The 21,990-nt window shown below is 42.6% G+C and overlaps 1 protein-coding gene and 1 gene segment (V, D, J or C); both read left to right on the top strand.

The window, feature by feature from the left end:
• The window catches only part of LOC125168491 (immunoglobulin heavy variable 3-23-like), a 73,048-nt gene extending 58,669 nt beyond the window's left edge, over positions 1–14,379 (top strand). Inside the window, 2 exon segments of the V gene segment in view lie at positions 5,007–5,016; positions 14,368–14,379. Of these exon segments, the coding sequence occupies positions 5,007–5,008 (2 nt within the window).
• LOC125168164 (disintegrin and metalloproteinase domain-containing protein 29-like) lies at positions 14,304–16,140 on the top strand. The gene is given in 3 exon segments (XM_047863071.1): positions 14,304–14,478; positions 15,307–15,632; positions 15,634–16,140. Coding segments are annotated over 3 exon segments (1,008 nt in total).
• Positions 16,141–21,990: the final 5,850 nt, after the last annotated feature.

Below are 21,990 nucleotides of genomic sequence, written 5' to 3'. Positions count from 1 at the left end.
GGGAATTCCTCCTCCTTCTGCATCAGTTTCTATTCAGAACCTTAATGGAATGGGTGATGCCCAAGCAGACAGAAACCACGGATAGAAATGCCAGTCTCTTCTGGAATACTTCACAGACATCCACAGAAACAGTGGGGAGTCTGGGCATCCATGATGCAGTCAAGATGACACATAAAGGTAATCATGACAAGTCAACCTCCTGTAAATGTGCAGTTCAAAGTCTGAAGATTTAGAAGTCCATGCCATGACTGGCAGGGAGCCTGGTGGGCATAGCTGTGCTTCTGTGGAGAAGGAAGGCAGAGTTGCATAGGGGGCATTGTGGTCTGAGAATCCCCTGGGCGACTTGGGGAGAGACAGTTACCTTCTCAGGGTGCATTTCATAAAGGGTGTATTGCCTCTCGTGGGGCAGGAGAGCTGACAGGCACCATTGCACTCTCATGGTCATTAGCATAGGAGCCTCTGTTGAGAGCAGCTAACTGAACGCTGCCTTCTTGTTGTTCTTCACCATGAACTCCAACCCCTAGTGTTCATGCAACTGCCCTCCGGGGATAACTAGCTCCAGGCACTGCACAGCGAGACCCTCTAACAGAGGATCAGTGGGGTCCCAGTCACACTGAGTTCATATAATTTGGAGTTTTCAAACCCAGCTAGAGCTCCTGAGATAAAATTAAGAGCCCTGTGCCACCAGGTGGGCCAATGGTTTGGACACAGACAGGGTGAAGGCAGGGTTCTGATGGAAGCCTGGGACCCACAGGTACAGATTGTTCTCTCTGTGGGAGGGCTTCCTGAACAGGGGAGGCTGGGAACTACAACTCAAGGGACTAGACAGGGAGCTGATGCCAATATTTCCTCCCACCAATCAGCATGGACAGAATTCAGTGAGCAGCACAGCACCTTCCAATAGAAACTGAGCCACTGACACCAAGCTATACTCCCCACTTGCCTTCCTCAGGTGTTTCCTTACTAGAGAAAGAGGGCCTGGAAACCAGATCAGCACCGCGCCCCTCCCTCAAAAGACGACATATACCCACAAAGGCACCAAGTCTACTGACCATATAGTGAGGCATAGCTTCACCTCTAGGGAAAATAGGAATTAGCCTCTTTTAACAGGCAAACAAACTCACCTAGTTAAAACTCACAACATTGTGGACAATGTCTAAACACTCATCAATGAAGACAGGGAGAAACTCTGCAGAGGACTTAGCTGAGGGACAGAGCAGCCAATACACGACAGCACAGTGCACACAGAATATGCAACAAATGCTTCCTAAAGTGTCAAGCCCTCAACAGCAATTGAACACTTCTCAATAAAGACACTACTCCAGAAGCAGAAAACAAAACAGGATTGTCTAAAACACTTAAGAAAGCAGAGATACAGACATACACCATGATGGAGGAATTCATCCCAAAAGAAAAAATGATAAAAGGTCATTGCCAGGGATATTATTAAAGCACATATAACTAATATGCCTCAAACAGAATTTCTAAAAATACTCACAAGGAAATAGAATTTTTCAAAACTATCATAAGAATACTTGTTGTGCTTGAGGAAAGCATAGGAGACATGAAGGATACCCTTACTCCAGATACAAATGACCTAAAACCTAGTCATGCTGAAATTTTAAATGCTGTAACCAAGATGTGAAACTGATGGTATATAATGACCTCAAGGCAGAAAGCAGATGAATGAGCAAGTGACATAGAAGATAAAATTATGGGGCAAATGAAGCAGAAAGGAAGAGGAAAATTAAAATATTGCATCACAAACATATACTTAGGGATCTCAGCAACTCCATAATGTGTAATAAAATTCTTTCTAAAGGAGGCCCAGAAGATGGAGAGGGAGAAAACAAGGGAAGAAGAGTTATCTGAGTGAATTACCATGGGAAATTCCCAAAATGGGGAAGGAAACAGACATACACATATACGAGGCACAGAGAACGTCATTATTTTAAAAAGCAGGCCAACACTGAGACATATCACAGATAAATTGGCACACAGAAAAAGGAAAGCCCTATAAGCACCAAGACAAAAGAGGTCACTAACTAAACAGGGAAGATAAAAGAAAAGATTATGGCAGATGTATCCACAGAAACCTTCAGGCAAGAAGGGAGTAACATGATATCCACAACATGCTCAGTTGAAAATTATGCAGCAAGAATACTTTCTCCAGAAAGGGTTATTCGGATACAAGAAGAGATAGAATTTCCCAGAAAAGCAAAAACGAAAGGAGTTCATGGCCTCTATACAAGTGCCCTGCAAGAATTATTAAAGGGGACTCTTTGAGTGGAAAAGGAAGACTAAAAGAAACAAAGACTAGAAATAAGCAGAGAAAATCTCCAGAAACAGGGACTTTAGAGATAACACAATGGCAAAAGTGTATATCTATCAATAATAACTGTGAATGTAAAAGGGAAAAATGGTCCAATCAAAAGACAAAGGATATCAGAATGGATTTAAAAAATGCAAGACCTTCTATAAACTACATACAATAGACTCATTTTCAACCTAAAGCAACTGTAGATGGAAAGTGAGGGGAGGGAGAACAATTTATCAGGCTAATGGACGTGAAAAGAAAGGTGTAGTACCATACTCATATCACACTAACTAGATTTTAAACCAAAGTCTGTTACAAGAGATGAGGAAGTCAGTACATCATCATGAAGGGGTCTATCCAACAAGAAGATATAAAGCTTTAAATATTTATACACCCAAAGTGGAAGCACTGGTATATATAAATCAATTAATAAGAAACATTAAAAAAATTATTGATAATAATGCAAGAATAATAATAGAGAACTTCAACACTCCACTTACAGCAATGGACACATCACCTAAGCCAAAATTAATAAGGAAACAATGGCTCAAAAAGGCACACTGGACCAAATGGACTTAACAGATCTATTCAGAACATTCCACCCTAAAGCAACAGAATACACATTCTTTTTGACTGCACATGCAACATTCTCCACAACAGATCACATACTATGTCATAAATCAGCTCATTACAAGTTCAAAAAGACTGAGATCATACATGCACATTTTCATACCGAACACTAAGGAACTTGAAGTCAACCACAAGAAAAACTTTGGCAACACCACTAATACCTAAGGTTAAAGAACATTGTGGTAAAGAATGAATGAGATTTTCAGGAAATTAAAGAAGCAATAAAAAATACATAGATGCAAATTAAAATGAAAACATGCCAGTGCCCCATCTGGATGCAGCAAAAGTGGTTGGCAGAGGGAAATATATAGCAATACAGGCCAAACTCAAGAAAGAAGAAAAATCTCAAACACACACCCACATCACAACTAAAGAAGCTAGAAAATGAACAGCAAATGAACCCTAAAGTCAGCAGAAGGTAAATAAAAAACATTAGAGCACACAAACGATAAAGAAACAAACAAAATATTAGACAGATCAGTGAAAATATAAGTTGGTTTTTGGAATCATAAATAAAAATGATAAACCCAAGGCCAGAGTTACGAAAAACAAAAGAGAAAGGACTAAGTCAATATAACCACAAATTTAAGACGAGAGATCACAACTAATAGCACAGAAATACAATTAGAAGAAAATATTTTGGAAATTTATATGCCAACAAACTGGTAAATCTGGAAGAACTGGATAAATTCCTACAGTAATGGAAACTACAGTAACTGAAATAGGAAAAAATAGAAAACCTGAACTGACTGATAATGAACGAAGCAATTGATCCATAATCAATTTTAGTATATGTGCTGCCGAAGCGAGTACAATTGATCCATAATCAAAACTCTACTGAAACACAAAAGACCAGGGCCTGATGGCTTCACAGGTAAATTCTACCTGATATTTAAAGAAGAGTGTAAATAATCTATTTAAGTAGCATAAAATATTCTAGTCTTCTCAAACTGTTCCAAATAATAGAAATGGAAAGAAAACGTCCAAACTCATTCTATAAGAACAGTATGACCATGGTTCCAAATCAAACAAAACCCCACTAAAAAGGAGACTTAAAAGCCACTAGCCCTGATGAGCATGGATGCAACAATTATCAAGAAAATAATTGCAACTTGAATCCAAAAATACGTTAAAACTATCATTTACCACGATCAGGTGGGATTCATTCCTTGGTTGTAAGGGCGGTTCAATATTCACAAATGACTCAATGTCATACAACACATAGATGAGATAAAGGATAAAAACTATATGATCCTCTCAATAGATGTAAAAAAAAAAAGCATTTGACAAAGTACAGCAACCTTTCTTAATAAAAACCCTCCACAAAACATAGAGGAAACACACCTTAACATCATAAAGACCATATATGAAAACCCCACAGGTACTATCCACAGTAGGGAAAAAACCTTTTCCTCTACTGTCAGTAACACAAGACGGATGCCCACTCCCATCATTCTACTTAACATAGCACTGGAAGTCTTATCCTCACAAACAGACAACAAAAAGAAATAAAGGCATTCAAATTGGCAAGAAAGAAGTCAAACGTTCACTCTTCACAATGACACACACTCTATATAGAAAACCTAAGAATCCACCAAAATATTGCAAGCACTGATACACAAATTCAGCAAAGTAACAAGAAACAAAATCAACATGCAAAAATCTATTGCATTTGTATATAGTAATAATGTAGAAACAGAAAGACAAATCCAAAAAAATTCCATCCCCTTTACAATTGCATCAAAAATAATAGGATAACTAAAGGGTTAAAAGATCTATACTCTGAAAAATACAAACACGATGAAAGAACTGAGGATGACACAAAGAAATGGAAACACAGTCAATGTTCAGGATTGAAGGTGCAAGTATTGTTGACATGTCTATGCTACACAAAGAAACAGGAGACTTTATGATTGCAGACTTCATGCTATATTACAAAGCAGTAGTCATCAAGACAGTATGCTACAAGCACAAAAGAGACACACAGATCAGTAGAACAGACTAGTAAGCCCAGATATGGACTCACACATGTATGGTCACCTCATCTTGAAGGAAGTAGGAAAGACTATGTAATGGAAAAAAAAAAAAAAAGACAGTCTTCCCAATGAAGGGTGTTGGGAAAACTGAACCAGAACATGAGGAAGAATGAAACCGAGCCACTTTCTTATACCATACACAAAAATAAATTCAAAATGGGTGAAAGACCTAAATGTGAGACAGGAGACCATCAAAATCCTAGAGGAGAACTCAGGCAGCAACTTCTTTGACATTGGACATCGCAACTTCTTACAAGACGTGTCTCAGAAGGCAAAGGAAACAATAGCAAACATTAACAACCAGGGCCTCATCAAAATAATAAGCTTCTGTACAACTAAAGAAACAATCAACTACTCTAAAAGTCAACCTACAGAATTGAAAAAGGTATTTGCAAATGATATATCTCATAAAGCCTTACTGTCCAAAATCTATAGAGAACATATCAAATTCAGCATCCAAAATACAAACAATCCAGTGAAGAATTGGGCAGAAGACATGACTAGACACTTTTCCAAACAAAGCATCCAGATGGCTAATGAAAATACTCATCATCACTCAACATCAGGGAAATACAAATCAAAACTATGAGATAGGACCTCACAACTCTCAGAATGGCTAAAATTAACAACTCAGGAAACAACAGATATTGATGAGGATGAGGAGAAAAGGGAACCCTTTTATACTCTTGGTGGGAATGCAAAGGGGTGTGGCCATTCCAGAAAACACTTTAAATACTTAAAACTGAAACTACCTTGTACTCCAGTAATTGCTCTTCTAGGTATTCACCCAAAGGATACAAAAATTCTGATTTGAGGAGGCACATGCACCCCAATGTTTATAGCAGCATTAACAATGAGAGCCAAAGTGAGGAGAGAGACCAAAAGTCCACTGAGTGATGAATGTGCTATATGTATAGATTAGAATATTATTCAGTCATAAAAAAGAATGAAATCTTGCCATTTGCAAAGATGTTGATGCAGTTAGAGGATATCATGCTAAGTGACATAAGGCAAAGAAAGACAAGCATGATATTATTTCCTTATATGGGGAATTTAAGAAACACAGCAGATGAACATAGGGGAAAGGGAAAAAAGAGCAAGAAAAAATATAAAAGACTCTAAGGTTAGAGAACAAACTGAGGGTTGCTGGAGGACAGGGGTGTAGGGGATGCATTAATGGATGATGGGGATTAAGTAGGCCACGTGTTCTGATGCGTACTGGATGTGAATGTAGGTGATGAAACAGTGAATTCTACTACTGAAATTAATATCACACAGTATGTAATCTAATAAAAATTTAAACACAAACTTAAAAAGTTAGAAAAGTGGAAAAAAAGGAAGGGAGAAACATTGTCACAAATTGTCGTGAACATGGAATCTAAGGTAGTGAGTCTAACTTCTTGCATTTACTCATTTTATCCCTAACTGCTAGTGGACATTAATTAACATACTCATGACTTTTACGGTGGTTCCAGGTGGGCCGGAATTCAAACCACGGCTGCCCTTCCCAACTCCACTGTGCCGACACCCCATGGGCAGCTTGTCCAGACACCTGCACAAGAACCCAGGTTGGCCCACAGCAGGGACCCTCATCTGCACAACTGAAAAGTGTGGAGAGATGACCATTCCTGCCAGGCTCCGGGATTCCTCCCGCCACTTTGCTGGCTCCGCTCCCTTATATTCCTTCCCCTTTTCTTTGAAAAGAAGCATGTCCCCTCTTTCTGGTGCATGAAAGTGAGGGGCTATGTGTTCTATAAATGTTCAACATGACAGATCACTTATATGGGGCAAATAAAAACCCATATGGTGCAGCCTGTTTCATGGGCTCCTATCACCCAAAGTGGCAGAGTACAAATAAACCTAAATATGCACTTAGTGAAACACTGTACAGCACATTGCAAAAGCATTAGGAGATGAGAAGCCTGGAATAATTCCAAAAATGCAGTATGAGCTCCCCTTGGAATGAAGAAGAAATCTTATACTCCCAAACATACAAAACAAAAAATAATTTCAGGAAATGATAAAACAGTTTCAGTGTGTTCTATTCATGAAGTGTCTGACAGTGACAATGCACAGAATGAATTGTCAGCGTTTAGCATAGAATTGTGAAGGAAACATCTTGAGTCACGAACTTGCTTGTGTGCACAGAGCTCAATGGCTCCTGACACATATAGAAACCCCCAAACCTGGAAAGGTTAACGTGTTTTTGGACCCCAGAGCACATCGATCAAATATGATGAACAATCTGGCCAAAAAGACACACACAGCATCTCTTGTGAAACTTGAATTCAATTTCAGCATGAGACCAGAATTTCCATATATTATGAAAAACCCATGCCATGAAAATGAGTTACTACACACTATAAACTTAAAAACAAACAACAGAGACCAGAGACCAGTTAGCGAACAAGTCAGCATTGAGACAAACCAGAAAAAAAAAAAGATTTTAGTTATATTGTAAATCAAGAAATTAGTGGGGTGCCTGCGTGGCTCAGTCAGTTAAGCATCTGACTTCAGCTCAGTTCACGATATCACTGTTCATGGGTTTGAGCCCCGTGTCAGTTTCTATGCTTACAGCTTGGAGCCTAGAGCCTGCTTCTGATTGTGTCTCCCTCTCTCTGCCTCTCGCCCACTTGTACTCTCTCTCTCTCTCTCTGTCTCAAGAATAAAAATTTTTAAAAAATTATCAGTCACAAGCAATCAATCATTATGAAAACCAAAATTATACCTAAGAACCAAAGGCCCATAAAAAGAAATAGTATAAATGCTTTGTGAAAATCAAATAATTTTTTCTGAACACGTGACAATCAATAGCAGTAAGACAAGTTACAGAGGAAGAGACAATATTCACAAATTGCATAACCACCAAGGGACTCGCATCCTGAATATGCTAAGAACCCTCAACAGTCAATAGGAAGAAAGGAAACAACCCTCTATAAAACAAGCACAGCCTTGCGTAGTAAACATCCCATCCTAGAGGTTGTAGACACATTAGGTAAGGACAGAAAAAGACTCTTCACACCATCGACTGTCAAGGAAATTCAAATCAAGAATGCAATAAATGCCCTATGCACTCATCCTGAGGGCTCAGGTATGAAGGGAACACTGGCAACACCATCCAGGTGAGCATCCAGCACACGTGCAGCCTCAAACACTGCAGGTAGGAATGAAAAATGAACACCAGCTCTGGAAAACCATTGGCTGTTGCTTATGAAATTATACATGGCTGACTTAATATGTAAACTGGAAATACCATTCCCGAGCGTCTGCTCCAGAGTGAAATCCCATGCTCAGAAAATAAATGGTGTGTAAATATTTATAGCATCTTAGTGTTAGAAGATAGGAATGAGGCAAAAGTCTTTCTAAATAAAAAGGAATAAACCAAGTATGAAACTTCCATCAATGGGATGCTTTGCCACAGAAATGTGACGCTATTGATGCAGAATTGAAACTAAGAGAACCTCAAAGACATACTATGAGGGAAGGGAAGTCGTCTCAAAGACTACAGAGGTAGTGTGGCCTGGGACATTCACACAGCCAGCCCAGAGTGACAGTGTTTGGCTCAGTTTCTTTATCTCTTTCTGCCCAACACTCACATGAAAAGTTCCTCTGCCTCATGTTGAATGCTGTCCTGCGATCAACAATGCTCTCATGTTTCAACTCTCCACAGACTAAACCCTACAACCTCGGACTCCTCTGAATGGAGAGTTGTTGAGGCCATAATCTCACATGTGATCTGACAGGGGCTGTTCCCTCCACTGTCCCTGGCTCTGGCTCTCTCCTGCAGGTGAGGAGGAGTAGGTTAGGAATACTCCACTGAAACCATCTGTCTCCTGCACCTGACTCTCCCACAACATGAGGACCAGAGCTTCCTCACCTTCATGTGTAAATGAGGTCAGTTGTACTGGAACAGATATGCACCTTGGTTTAGTAGATTGCTCCAGCTCCCCCTTGCCCTGGGGAAAACTCTGCAGCTGCAGGTGGGGACAAAATAAGGGCTCAGTTGAGGGGTGAGTGGCAGCTGCACTTCTTTGACGCTTGCTTGTCCTAGTGGCATGAGACCCCTGCTGTACAAGTCATGTCTGGGGCGACCAGGCTCCCAGCATCCCTAGTGGACTGTGCCCAAGGCAGAGTTTCCATCCTGGGAGTGGGGCTGCAAACAATGAGTGAGTCGCTCATCTCAGTGGCACCTGCTGATGCTTGGCCTCAACGGCAAACAGCTTAGGGTCACTGACATCCTGTCCCTCTGGGAAAGAGTCCTCTGAACAGGAGCTGGTCACCAGGAACCCTGTGTATTGGATACAATAGTCTGGAGGGGAGGTTGCAGCCAGGCTCAGTGGCACATGCCTATAGTCCCAGCTCCTTGCACTGGAGTTTCCATTTGCTGAGCTGGGATGGGGAAGGAAAGGCACATACCTTAGCTCAAAATTCTAGCTTTTCCGTCTGTCGGTATATTTTCTGCAATAAATGTTTCTTCATGGGCTGTATGCCAACAAGGCCATTTGCAGACACTGTAAATACATCATTTGAGATTTTATTCATATTCCACATAGTAAACATTCAATGTAGTATTACTTTCAGGTGTAAAATATAGTGATTCAACATTTCCATACAACACCCAGTGCTCATTATGACTGCGGCCCTGCAACCCCATCACCTACTTCCCCAAACCTCCTCCCACCTTCCCTCTGGTAACCCTAAGTTTGTTTTGTATAGGTAAGAATCTGTTTTGTTGGGTTTATATGTTCCATGGGTTAAGCCTAAGACTCTTGATTTGGGTTCATGTCTTGATTTCATGGATCCTGAGATCAAGCCCCATTTTGGTTTCTGCACTGACAGCAAAGAGACTGCTTGAGATTCTCCTTCCTGCTTCCTCTGCTCCTCCCCCCATTCTATCTCAACATAAATTTAAAAACATTGAAAAAGTTTATTTCTTGGTGTAGCTCTTCTCTCTTATTTCTCCCATTTCCCATTTGAAGTTTCTTAAATTCTACATATGAATGAAATCATATATTTGTCTTTCTCTCACTTGTTTCAATTAGCATAATACTCTCTAGCTCCATCCATATCATTACAAATAGCAGATGTCATTCCTTTCAGGACTGAGAAGCATTCCAGTGTATGAGTATGAGTGTGTGTGTGTGTGTGTGTGTGTGTGTGTGTGTGTGTGTAGATATACCACATATACTTTATCCATTTATGAGTCAATGCTTACTTGGACTGTTTCCATAGCTGGGCTGTTTTTGATAGGGCTGCTATAAACATACAGTTGCAATCCCGTTTAAAGTAGTATTTTTGTATCCTTTGGGTAAATACCTAGTAGTTCAATCGATCAATCATAAGGTAGTTATATTTTTAGCATTTTGAGGAACGCCCATGCTGTTTTCCAGACAAGCTGCACCAGTTTCCATTCCCACAAGCAGTGCAAAAGTGTTCCTCTTTCTCTGTATCCTCACAAACACCTGTTGTTCCTTGTGTAGTTGAGTTTAGTCATTCTGACAGGAGTGAGTTGATATTTCGTTGTAGTTTTGATTTATATTTCCCTGATGATGAGTGATGTTGAGGATCTTTTCATGTGTTTATTGGCCATCTGTATGTTGCATTTTGGAAAGTCTATTCACGCCTTCGACTCATTTTTTTAATAGGATTATTCAGTTTTGGAGCTGAATTTTATACTACATACAGAAAACCTGAAAAACTCCACCAAAAAAAACTGCACTAGAACTGATACAATAAGCCAGTAAAGCTGCAGCATACAAAATCAACATACAGAAATTTGTGCATTTCGATACAACAATAATGAAGCAGGAGAAAGAGAAATCATGGAATTTATCCCATTTACAATTATACCAAAAACCATAAGATACCTAGAAGTAACCCTCACTAAAGAGTTACAAGAGCTTTACTCTGAAAAACCTGGGACATTTATGGTACAAATTGAAGAAGACACAAAGAAATGGAAAAATATTCCATGCACATGGATTAAAACAAAAAACATTGTTAAAATGCTGATACTACCCAAAGCAATCTAGACATTCAATGCAAATAATTCAGTGCAAATATCCCTGTCAAATAATACAAGCATTCCTCACAGAGCTAAAACAAATAATTCTAAAATTATCATGCAACCACAAAAGACCTTGAACACCCAAAGCGATACTAAAAAGAAAAGAAATGGAGGCATCACAATTCTGGATTTCAAGCTATATTACAATGCTGTAGTCATCAAGACAGTATGCTCCTGGCACAAAAAGAGACACATAGATTAATGGAACAGAGTAGAAAACCCATATGGTCAACTAATCTTCGACAAAACAGGAAACAGTATCAAATGGAAAAATGACAGTCCTGTCAACAAATGGTGTTGGGAAAACTGGACAGCAACAGGAAACTCTGATGGAACCGGACCACTTTCTTACAATATACACAAAAACAAATTCAAAATGCATGAAAGACCTAAATGTGAGACAGGAAACCATCAAAATCCTAGAGGAAAACACAGGCACCAAAATCTTTGAGCACGGTCAGAACAACTTCTTCCTGGACATGTCCCAGATGCAAGGGAAACAAAAGCAAAAATGAACTATTGGGACCTCAAGATAAACAGCTTCTGTACAGCAAAGACACAATCAACAAAACTAAAAGGCAACTGACAAAATAGGAGAAGATATTTGCAAATGGCATATCAGATAAAGGCTTAGTATCCAAAATCTATAAAGAACTTCTCAAACTCGACACTGAAAAAAACAAATAATCTGGTGAAGAAATGGTCGGAAGACATGAAAAGACATTTTTCAAAGAAGACTTCCAGATGGCGAAAAGACACGTGTAATGAGGCTCATTGTCACTCCTCATCAGGGAACATAAATCAAAACCACAATGAGATAACACCTCACACCTGTCAGGATGGCTAAAATTAACATGGTCGGAATGCAAACTGGTGCAGCCATTCTGGAAAATAGTGTGGAGATTCCTGAAAAAAAATTAAAAATGGAACTATCCTGTGATCGAGCAATTGCTTTACTAGGTATTTATCCAAAGGATACCAAAATGCTGATTCGGAGGGGCACATGGACACCAATGTTTATAGCAGCCCTATCAACAATAAGCAAATTGTGGGAAAGCCCAAATATCCATCAGAAGATGAACACATAAAGAAGAGGTGGTAAATATATACAATGGAATATTACTCAGCAATCAAAAAGAATGAAATCTTGTCATTTACAACAATGTGGGTGGAATAACAACGTATTAACCTAAGTGAAATAAGTCAGTAAGAAAAAGTCAAATATCATATGATTTCATTCATATGTGGAATATAAGAAACACAACATAGGGGAAGGAAAAATAAAATAAGAAAAAACAGAGAGAGAAAAAACAGGAAGAGATTCTTAAATACAGAGAACAAACTGAGGGGAAGTGGGGAAGTTGGGCTAAAAGGGAGATAGGCATTAAGGAGGGCACTTGTTGAGATGAGAACTGGGTGTTATATGTACGTGATGAATCACTAAATTCTACACCTGAAATCAATACTACACTGTAGGTTAACACACTTGTATTTAAATTAAAAATATTACAAGAAAATTAAATACATACATATATGAACTCTTGGGAGTACCTCAAAATAGCAAGCTTCTGCACGGTGAAGGAAACAATAAACAAAACTAAGAGGCAACCTATGGAATGGAAGAAGATATTTGTAAATGGCATATCCCCAGGGTTAGGATCCAAAGTATGTACATTTTTTTAATTATTTTCAGTTATCAGTACAGAGTGTGTGTCCATGCATACTTGTGTGAGAAGCAAAACTCGTGTATTGTGGTAAGATCTCACTGAAACTGAGATTCACCCTCTTCACTAAATTTAACCATACAATACAGTATTGGTAACTACACGTGTAATGTTGTGGAGAAGACCTCTAGACTTAGTCGTCTTGCATACCAGAAAATCACACCCCTTGATATCTAACCCTCATTGTGCCTCGCTGCCAGCCCTTAGCAACTGCTACTCCATTCTCTGTTTTATTGTTATCAAAACCCAAATTCAGCTGCCTGTTGCTGGAAAGGTCAACGTTCAAAGTTTTCGTTTTGGTAGGAAAGGAATTTGAGCTTTATGCACAAGGCCAGCCACTGGTGAGAATGCAGACTCCTGTCCAAAAGCCAACTCTGAGGTTTCTCCCTGATGCAGGGGGTATTAAAGGAGTAGAGCATATTTAATCAAACAAGGGAGTTCCATGGTTGATAACGTCTTTTGATCATGTGCAGACTCCATGGTGCAAGCTGCCAACGTTACCTCAACTCCCTGGCATCTCCAGCTGAGGAGGGAACCGCACATGCATGGGAGGAGACTGCCAGAGGCCAGGAAAGAACCCCAAAAAGGGATTAGAGTGGAAAACCCCTGGGGCCCACACATGGTCAGCAGTACTTTCTGTTCTCCCGAACTGGCATAAAAAAAATACTAAAATACAACCTTGTACTTCAGCAATCATGACAGAATACTGGGAAATGTTTACTCTATAAACTCAGAGGAAGCTTCAAACCAAAAACCAAAAGGATCAAATGGCTTGAAAACCAATGTCTAACCAGAATGAGACATGAAAAACGACAAAGCTATTCTTTTAAACACCTATAAAGGTAAAATTGACAATGTCCACCTCCACATCCCAAGGAAGTAGGAAGCATTGGTCTCCATAATGAGGAAAAGCAGTCGTCCATAGAAAGTGACCCAGCAGTACCAGAGGACATGGAATTGGTAGAGACGTTCAGGGTGTTAAAATTTCATATCCCATATTCACTAGCTAGATTAAAGGTGGAATGTGTTGATTAGAGCCATGTCTCTGGGTCCAAGTCCCCACTATGTCCATGTGAGCACGCTTGAACTGGCTCGCCTGCTTCTCCCACATCCACCCCAGCTGAACTGTTGTGCAGGGTCACACAATGCCACACCCTGGGACTGTTACCTAACTCCACAAGTGGATCCCAGGTGCAGGGGCTGGCCACCCGGTACAGCCCTCTGTTCTGTCAGATGGCCTAGACCTCACTTTGCTGAGGATCCTCCATTTATCCACTCTCACTGGCAGATGTCCCGGAGCAGGGGCATGAGGGTGGCAGAGGGCCAGGTCACCTTGAGGGCGTCCCTCTTGCAGTTTCCACTCTGGGCAGTGCTGGCTCCTGTCCGGGGTTCTCAAGGTCATCGCTCAGGGCTCTACATCTCCTTGAGGTGGTAATTACAAAGAAGGAGCTGCACAATGACAAGGGCATTCAGATGACTGGTTGGCTGTCCTGTAGCCTGTGTTTTGGGACAAGAGACCCGTTATCCACATGTGGCCAAAGAAACCCTTTAGGTCCAGACATCTGCTGATGATCACTCAGGATGATCAGGGAGACTTGCAGATGGACTACCCCTCCATGCCTCCAGACTGTTACTACCTCGGCTACCTGGAGGAGATTCCTCTTTCCACGGTCACCATGGACACCTGCTATCAGGGCCTTGAAGGTATCATGAAGTTGGATGACCTTGCCTATGAAATCAGACACATCAGCGATTCCCAACATTTGAACACATTGTTTCTCAGAGAGTGGCAGACACCAATGCAATGGGACCTACTTATAACCTGGGATATAAGGAGGATAGGGACCCCTGTTCCTCAAGCAAATGCCAGTGCAGTCCTCAGTATCTCTAGTAAGTTGTAGTCATCCCATCACGGAATTTCGCTCTCAGTTCCAAAACAATATATAGTGTATTCAACCACGGGTCAAAATGTGCCCAAATCCTAATAAGACTAGTTAGCTTAATTGACTCATTGTTTCATGGGATTCATGTAAGTTACTATATTGGTTTCATGATAATTTATAATGAGAGAGATCCAGCTAACATCGGCAAGTATGTGTTGCATCAGAGTCCTTTTTTTTCGATACTATGAGTCCAAGGGTTTTCGAATTCTTAAACCACATTCATCCTTAGTTGCGATTCGAAATGGATCCCATGAAGTTAATTTCAGCCCAGTTGTATGTAGTATATGCCAACCACAAAGCCCTATCATGATGGGTTATTTAGGCTGATATTATTTACTCTTGTCTGTCATAGAAACACATCAGATTGCAAAATATATTGGTTTGTGGGTTGACACTGATGAATATGCTTGCCAGAAAAGGTCCAACTGCATTAGGACCCAATTCTCTTGTATACCTGAAGCTTTCAGGAAGTGTTCCTTCATTCATACACAATACATAATCAGTGGCAGATTAGGCAAGTGCCTCTTCAACATCTAAATGGTGCATTGAAATAAAAGCCTGACCCACAATCATTTTGGAAACTACTTAGCTGACCCAGGCAAGCAGTGTGACTGCAGCTCCTTAGATCAGTGCTATAGCAATCTATGCTGTATGAGTGATTGTATTTTAACCCCTGGGGACAAATGTAATACAGGCAGATGCTATACAAACTGCACCGATTTCGATGCTGGGACACTTGGCAGGCCAATCCAAAATATATGTGATCTTCCAGAGTCCTGCCGTGGGGTGTCCTTGTCGGGCCCTGATGACTTCCGTATGCAAGATGGAACCCCATGCACTGAAGAGGGCTGCTGCTATCATGGGAACTGCACTGACCGCACTATGCACTGTCAAGAAATCTTTGCAAAAATTCTGGAAAGGTGAAGATGTCTGCTAGACCATAAATCAAAAAAGCAGCCGACATGGACACTGCAGAAGACCCCGGGGGATTCAACGCTGAACCTGTTCCCATACAGACGTGCCGTGTGGAAGGCTGCAGTGTAGGAATGTCACACATCTCCCTCAGCTGCAAGAGCATGTTGGATTCCATCCGTTTGAGATCTCAGGGTTCTGGTGTTTGAGGCTGGATTCATGTCATAGCACAACCGATATTGGTCATGTGAAAACTGGTATGTCATGTGCTCCTGGAAACATCTGTCAGGATACCTACTGCAGTCGCAGTGTGGCTCAGCTGAACTATGGCTGTATCCCGGAGAAATGCAGTCATAGAGGGTCGTGCGACAATAACAGGAAATTCCATTGCCACATAAGCTGGGACCCTCCATGGTGCACTGGACGAGGCACTGGTGGGAGCACAGACAGTGGACCCCTCCAAGAAGAATGGGGCCAGTCAGGCAAACTCAAGAATCCCTGTTATATCTGAGAGCAGTTTTTGGTCCCATTTAAGCCATAATAGCTGCATTCCTTATGGTGTCACCACAAATGTCAAATTATCAACCCCGAGAAACTTAAGGGATTGACTGTTGCTGACGACAATCCATAATTAGCCTCCTGACTGCTGAACAACTATAGACAATCCAACTGGCACATGTGAAAATACAGTAATGAGGCTGCAGAGCTGACATCCACGTTTTGGGGGTCTGCAGGAGACACAGGTGTCCACAGGCACATCAGGCTCTGACACACATCTCTCATGGCTCACTGACCAGAACGCTGAAATAAAACTTAAAAACTGCATGCTTGTGGCCTCTACATATATATCTAAGCTTCCAAGAGCCCAAACTGAGCCCGAGATTATGTGCAGAGGACCTGAGTCAGCATCTGGGCCTTGAACTGAGGTATATGCTTCCAGAATTAAGAGACGTTCACACAAGCTCTTTCAGGGACAAATTCATGAGTTGTCTCCAAAACTGTGCGGTTGCACACTGAACATTTTCTCATTCTCCAGGTAATCTGTTTTCCCCCAGTCCCAATGTGGGTTCAGGATAATGGAGGGCTACCACCCACCCACACTGCCTGTTCCACACTGGGGTGTCTGTGGGCTGTGAGGGAAGGGGACTGGCATTAGGTTCCACCTAGCACAAGCTGTGCCTCTCTGGAGACAAAATTTCCAAATGTGGGAGACTGAGACCATGAGACTGAATGGAGCACCCAATGAAATGAATCAGAAAGGCAGGCACAAGTGCCTGTGGATGACTCTGGCATCCAGTTGGAGCCCGATGAATGTGAATCCCTGCTCTCTTTCTCTTGCCTACCTTTCAGTGAGTTTAACCGTAGATAAGGATCTGCCTAGGATTCCCACTTTGGGTTTCTGAGAGCCTTCTTGAATAACCACACAGAGGTGAGCCTGTGAAAAGTAAGGGACTTCAGTCCCAACCATTCTCAAGTAATCAGGTACTTGCTACCCTGTTTTCTATGTCCTGATCACTGGAAATGTGGGAAGGAGGCCTGCCCTTCCCAAGGTCCTTGTGTACCCTTGCTTCTGGGCCCTGTGAGTCACAAATCCTGTGCCTCCATTTCCTTTGCTGGGGGTGCACTGAAACCGAACCTTGAGTCAGGAGGGCCCCATGCATCTCATGTATCCAAAGCCAGAGCTCAGATGTCCAGGGAGCCACCTGTCCACCCCCTGAGCAATGGCTCTTGCCTATTCCTTCAGCAGGATACAGTCTACATGTTCTTAATTCTGTACAACAGCTGGGGTCCCCAACACATTTGTCCCCAGGGATGGGATTGGGGGCCTAAGTGGTGCCCTCCAACAATGTGTTAGCACTGAGAATGGCTCACTCGTTCCTCACCCCCACATCTCAGCTGCTCTGGGAAGGAGCTGGAGCTTGCCGGTGGTCTGTAGCTTTGCTTTGGGCTGATGCCAGGTGTTTCCAGAAACCCCATCCTAAGTTATCAGTGCCGTAAAAGGTCAGACTCCCTGCAGAGACCAAAAATCAGGCACCATCCTGGGGTTCCAGAGGTGTATATTTCCTACTCATCTCCAAGTGAGATATTGCTGGACACCAAGGACCGTTTCCCTAGATTAGTGTAGAAGAAGACACCAGCTGCTGGGTCCACTCTTTTCAGCCAGTACCCTGGTGTTGTGTTTGCTTAGCCATGCCTACCTAGTGACAGAAGCAACTCGACCAGGAGCATCATGTCTCCCTGGGCAGAGGACAGGAACAAGGCAACCTCCCCCTACTGGCTGTATTCCTCACTGCTGCTGACAATGGCTCCCTATTTGACAGGTGTTGTGGGGGATACCTCAGTGTGGGAGGCCTCAGCACAAGTGTCTGGGAAGAGCTAACTTCTATCCCAGGTCCTCCCTGTCAAGACCACTACACCAACATATCCACGGACCAGTGTGAAAGAGAGAAATGGTGACAGGCACTACACCATCATGAAAATGCAAGGTTTCCTGGAATCATTTGTCCAAAGGGAGGGAGACAAGGACATTGATTGGCTCTAGTGGGTCTTCACAATTGGATCCAAGCTGTTGCTTTAAGCACTTGACATACTACAGCTGTCTGGATTGGTCCAAGGGCCCCAGATTCATAAATCACTGAAAAGCTCAAGGTATCAACGGCCTGTTTACTTAGAGACAACCTACGGAGCCTCCAGTCTTTTCACTGTATCAAAAGGCTATGACAGGGGTGCCTGGGTGGCGCAGTCGGTTAAGCGTCCGACTTCAGCCAGGTCACGATCTCGCGGTCCGTGAGTTCGAGCCCCGCGTCGGGCTCTGTGCTGACAGCTCGGAGCCCAGAGCCTGTTTCCGATTCTGTGTCTCCCTCTCTCTCTGCCCCTCCCCCGTTCATGCTCTGTCTCTCTCTGTCCCACAAATAAATAAACGTTGAAAAAAAAATTTAAAAAAAAAAAAAAAAGGCTATGACAATCACCCCAAGGCACATGGCAAGAGACACACACCAAGGAAAAAGGGGAAGGCTCTGAGTAAGAGGCTGCCTAGAGCCCCAGAGCCCACAGAGGTAGGAAGAAAGAAGCTCTGATTCTCCAGACTTGGATTTTTATGGCACGACAGCACAGGCACACTGGGAGAGGTCAAGCCCAGGTGATGCAATCCAACTCTAAGATAGAATGGGGACAATTCAATGCGTGTGGGATTTGGGTTTTTGGTTTTTTTTGCCTTTTGTCATGCACCCATGAGCCCTTGTCCATTTCCACCTGGAGGAGAAGCACTTGACAACAGAATCTAAGGAGTTCTTCTTGAAGGACCACTCTGATCTTAATCCTTGTGCCAATACAATTCATGGAAGTACCAGCTTTAGTGTAGCAGGCATTAGCATGCATGCCATAGTCAGATGTGAAAAGGAGAATTTTCAAGAAGCCCAAGACTTCTTTGCTGCAAATGCTGATGGGATCACCACCTCCATAGATAGGAGCCCACAGGAGAGTCCCAGCAGTGCCCCATTCAAGGGGTGGAACTTCAACCCAGATCTCTTGCTCTAGAGATGAGGCCCACACTTCTCTTTATGCACAGCTCTGAGAAGAGGGGTCCCTAGCGACTTAATCTCAGGACAGTCTGAACACAAGTCAGAAACTTTGATCAGACTCTTTGGGATCTTCGAGAGAATGCTGTTCCTACCCTTCGGGTGGGTGCCATCACTTCTCTGGACATGACAGCCCTGGTAGTGGGGAGATGGGATCCCAGTGGGTGGGGATATACCAAGGCCCCTGCCTAGGGACCCGGAAGTTGGTGGAGTATGTCCTTCCTCCTGGGACAACTGCCTGTACACTTCTGTAATTACCCTGTAGGACACAGACACAGACAACACTTTATTTCTCTCACTGACCCTGAAGCCAAGGTACAGTGCTTCCCAGGAACCCCTCCAAATGTAAGTGTGGTGTCCTTTAGTTTACTAGGTATAAAGGGAGGGATAGTAGAAGGGTCTCAACATCCCTTTGATGTCACTATTGGAAGAATCTTTACTGAATCTCTTTTAGCAATGGTGGCCCCTTTGACCCTGCATTGTCTTGTTAATGATGTGGATGCCCTCACATGCCATCAAGGCCAGTGGGAACAAACCCAGTGCCTGGCTTTCCTGAGGGGAGCTACATATCAGGAGTCTGAAGGACTGCAAATTGCACCCTCCCCCCACATCCAATTAAGACAGTATATGTACATCAATATTGTGTGCAATAGAGGACTGAGTAATTGCAGCCCATAATTCAAGATTTAGTGAAGGAGCGGGGGCATGAAATACACCATTTCTCCTTTCAGTCTGCCCACTTGACGGGCATTAAAGCCCCCTCCTAACAGGTGGCACTTTACAGTTGACTACTGAAATGTAAATGCCCAGCTGTCCATAAATGGCTTAGATTCCCAAGACTGTCTAGGCAGTTGAGGGTATCTAAAGGGCCACAGGGGAGACTCTGCATGACTGAGCTAGCCAGTATGTCCCATTCAGCATCGATGACAAAGGAGTCCCAGCCACAGTCTGCTCTCAACCTATACATCTCTATCCTACTGCTTTGGGAATTCCTAACAGTCCAAACAGTGCCAAGATGTTAGGCTGACCAGCTCATGTAGAGCCTGTCATGAGTTCCCACTCGTCTGGATTATTGAGGGTCACTGTCACTGGTCAATTATCATGCATTCCTGAAAGTTTGTGAGACATGGGAGGCCTGCAGTCCTTCAGCAGCGATAAGGTGGGTTTTGTCACCTGACTGAGCTACTCCAGATTTTCGGTCTACTTTCATATGACTTGTGCATTTAGGCAGCCTTACCTGGAAGTGGCTGAGCTATGCCAGTTGATGCACAGGTAGTCTGAGTGCCAATGAAACATTTTGGGAACTGGAAAGTGTTTGTGCCGTGGGGGTTATGCTGGAGCACCTAGTGACCATCTGGCACCAGATTGCCTTGCTATGTCACCAAGAGAGAGAACCCAGAACCATGACTGTCTTCATACAAAGAGAAATATTCTCTCTCAGTACTTCACCTGAGCAAAGGACCATCCTGAAGCTTCCATCAAAGTTGTGGTCCCAATCAATGCAGTGGAAGGAAAGGCAGAGTGACATTGTCGTTCTGGTTGTGGACACCACACCCTTCCATTTGTCCATCCACATGGTGTATTCCCTGCTTGCATTGGCAGGAAATAACACTACTTTGGGGGCTTACTTGCTATCCTGATGTCAAAACAATTGACAATCAGACCGATTATTTCCTGTAGACGGGACTTGGAAAACTGGTGTAAGGGTCTGTGTCTGACCTACTGAGATAACTATACAGGTGAATGGGGCAGATGCAGTCTGAAGACAGACAGTCATAGAGGTTCAGAGGGAGAGCAGGAAACGTAGTCAGTCTTTTAATAGTGGGGGAAAGGGTAGGCTCTATTTTAAAAAGTTTTTTTTTTTTCCTGACAGGAAAGAACCAGAAAATGAAACTAGGTGGAAATGCAGTTTTTTGATCCATGACCTACTATGTGATGCCATGTGCTTCCGGAGCCTGGGAATTGGCTCTGGAAATCCTTACCAATGGTCATCATGGGGATGGTCATCCATGGTCTTGACAATGGCGATCTGGAACTATTTTGTGCAGCTTGTGTGAATCCAGAGGAATCTTTCCGTAATTCTGATGGCAGTGTAGTTGGTTAGGAGTTCGTCATAAGGTCCTTCTCAGCGAGGTGGCACTGGGTGCTCTCTGAAGACCTGATGAGCATCCCATATTCTGTAGAAAGGGTGGCAAGGCTAGTCAGTGGCAGAGGCCATGTCCTTATTGTCTGTGGATGATATGACCCAAGTGTACCTGTTAGTTCTTGGACATGGCTATGCATGGCATCAACTTGGTCATATAAATTATCATGAAGTTCAATCAGTAAGAAAGGGTTAAGGACTCCTTTCAAAAATACTGTTGCAAAGGGGGTCAGTCCCTGCCTGCTATTTGGAGCATTCCAAATCTCTTTAAGGGCCAAGGACTATGATTCTGGATGTTCCAGGCCAGTTTCCAGGTGGATTTTTCCTGAAGGAATTTTGTGTCTAGTTTTTCATGTTCCATATCTGTTCCCCTAATCCACATATCCTCATCGTCCTCTTCTGTGATGATTAAGGATGATGTGGGGCATGAAATTCTAATTATCACCCCCAAGTCTTCGCAAGTACGTAGTTTGTCTATGTGCTGAAGTGAGTTCCTTGGTCTGGCTAAATCCATAATGGAATGGCAAATCCAGGAACCATTTCAGGCATCACATTCTTTACCACAGTCGTGGCATTGGCATGTCCAGTCAGACAGCATCAGTCCATCCACCAAACATGCAGCCATTAACCAACGAAGAAG

The sequence above is a fragment of the Prionailurus viverrinus genome, chromosome B3 (assembly GCF_022837055.1).
Source record: "Prionailurus viverrinus isolate Anna chromosome B3, UM_Priviv_1.0, whole genome shotgun sequence".
In the NCBI taxonomy this organism is placed as follows: Eukaryota; Metazoa; Chordata; class Mammalia; order Carnivora; family Felidae; genus Prionailurus; species Prionailurus viverrinus.
Note: the sequence above shows the minus strand (reverse complement) of the source record. Positions and strands in the feature narration are given on the sequence as shown.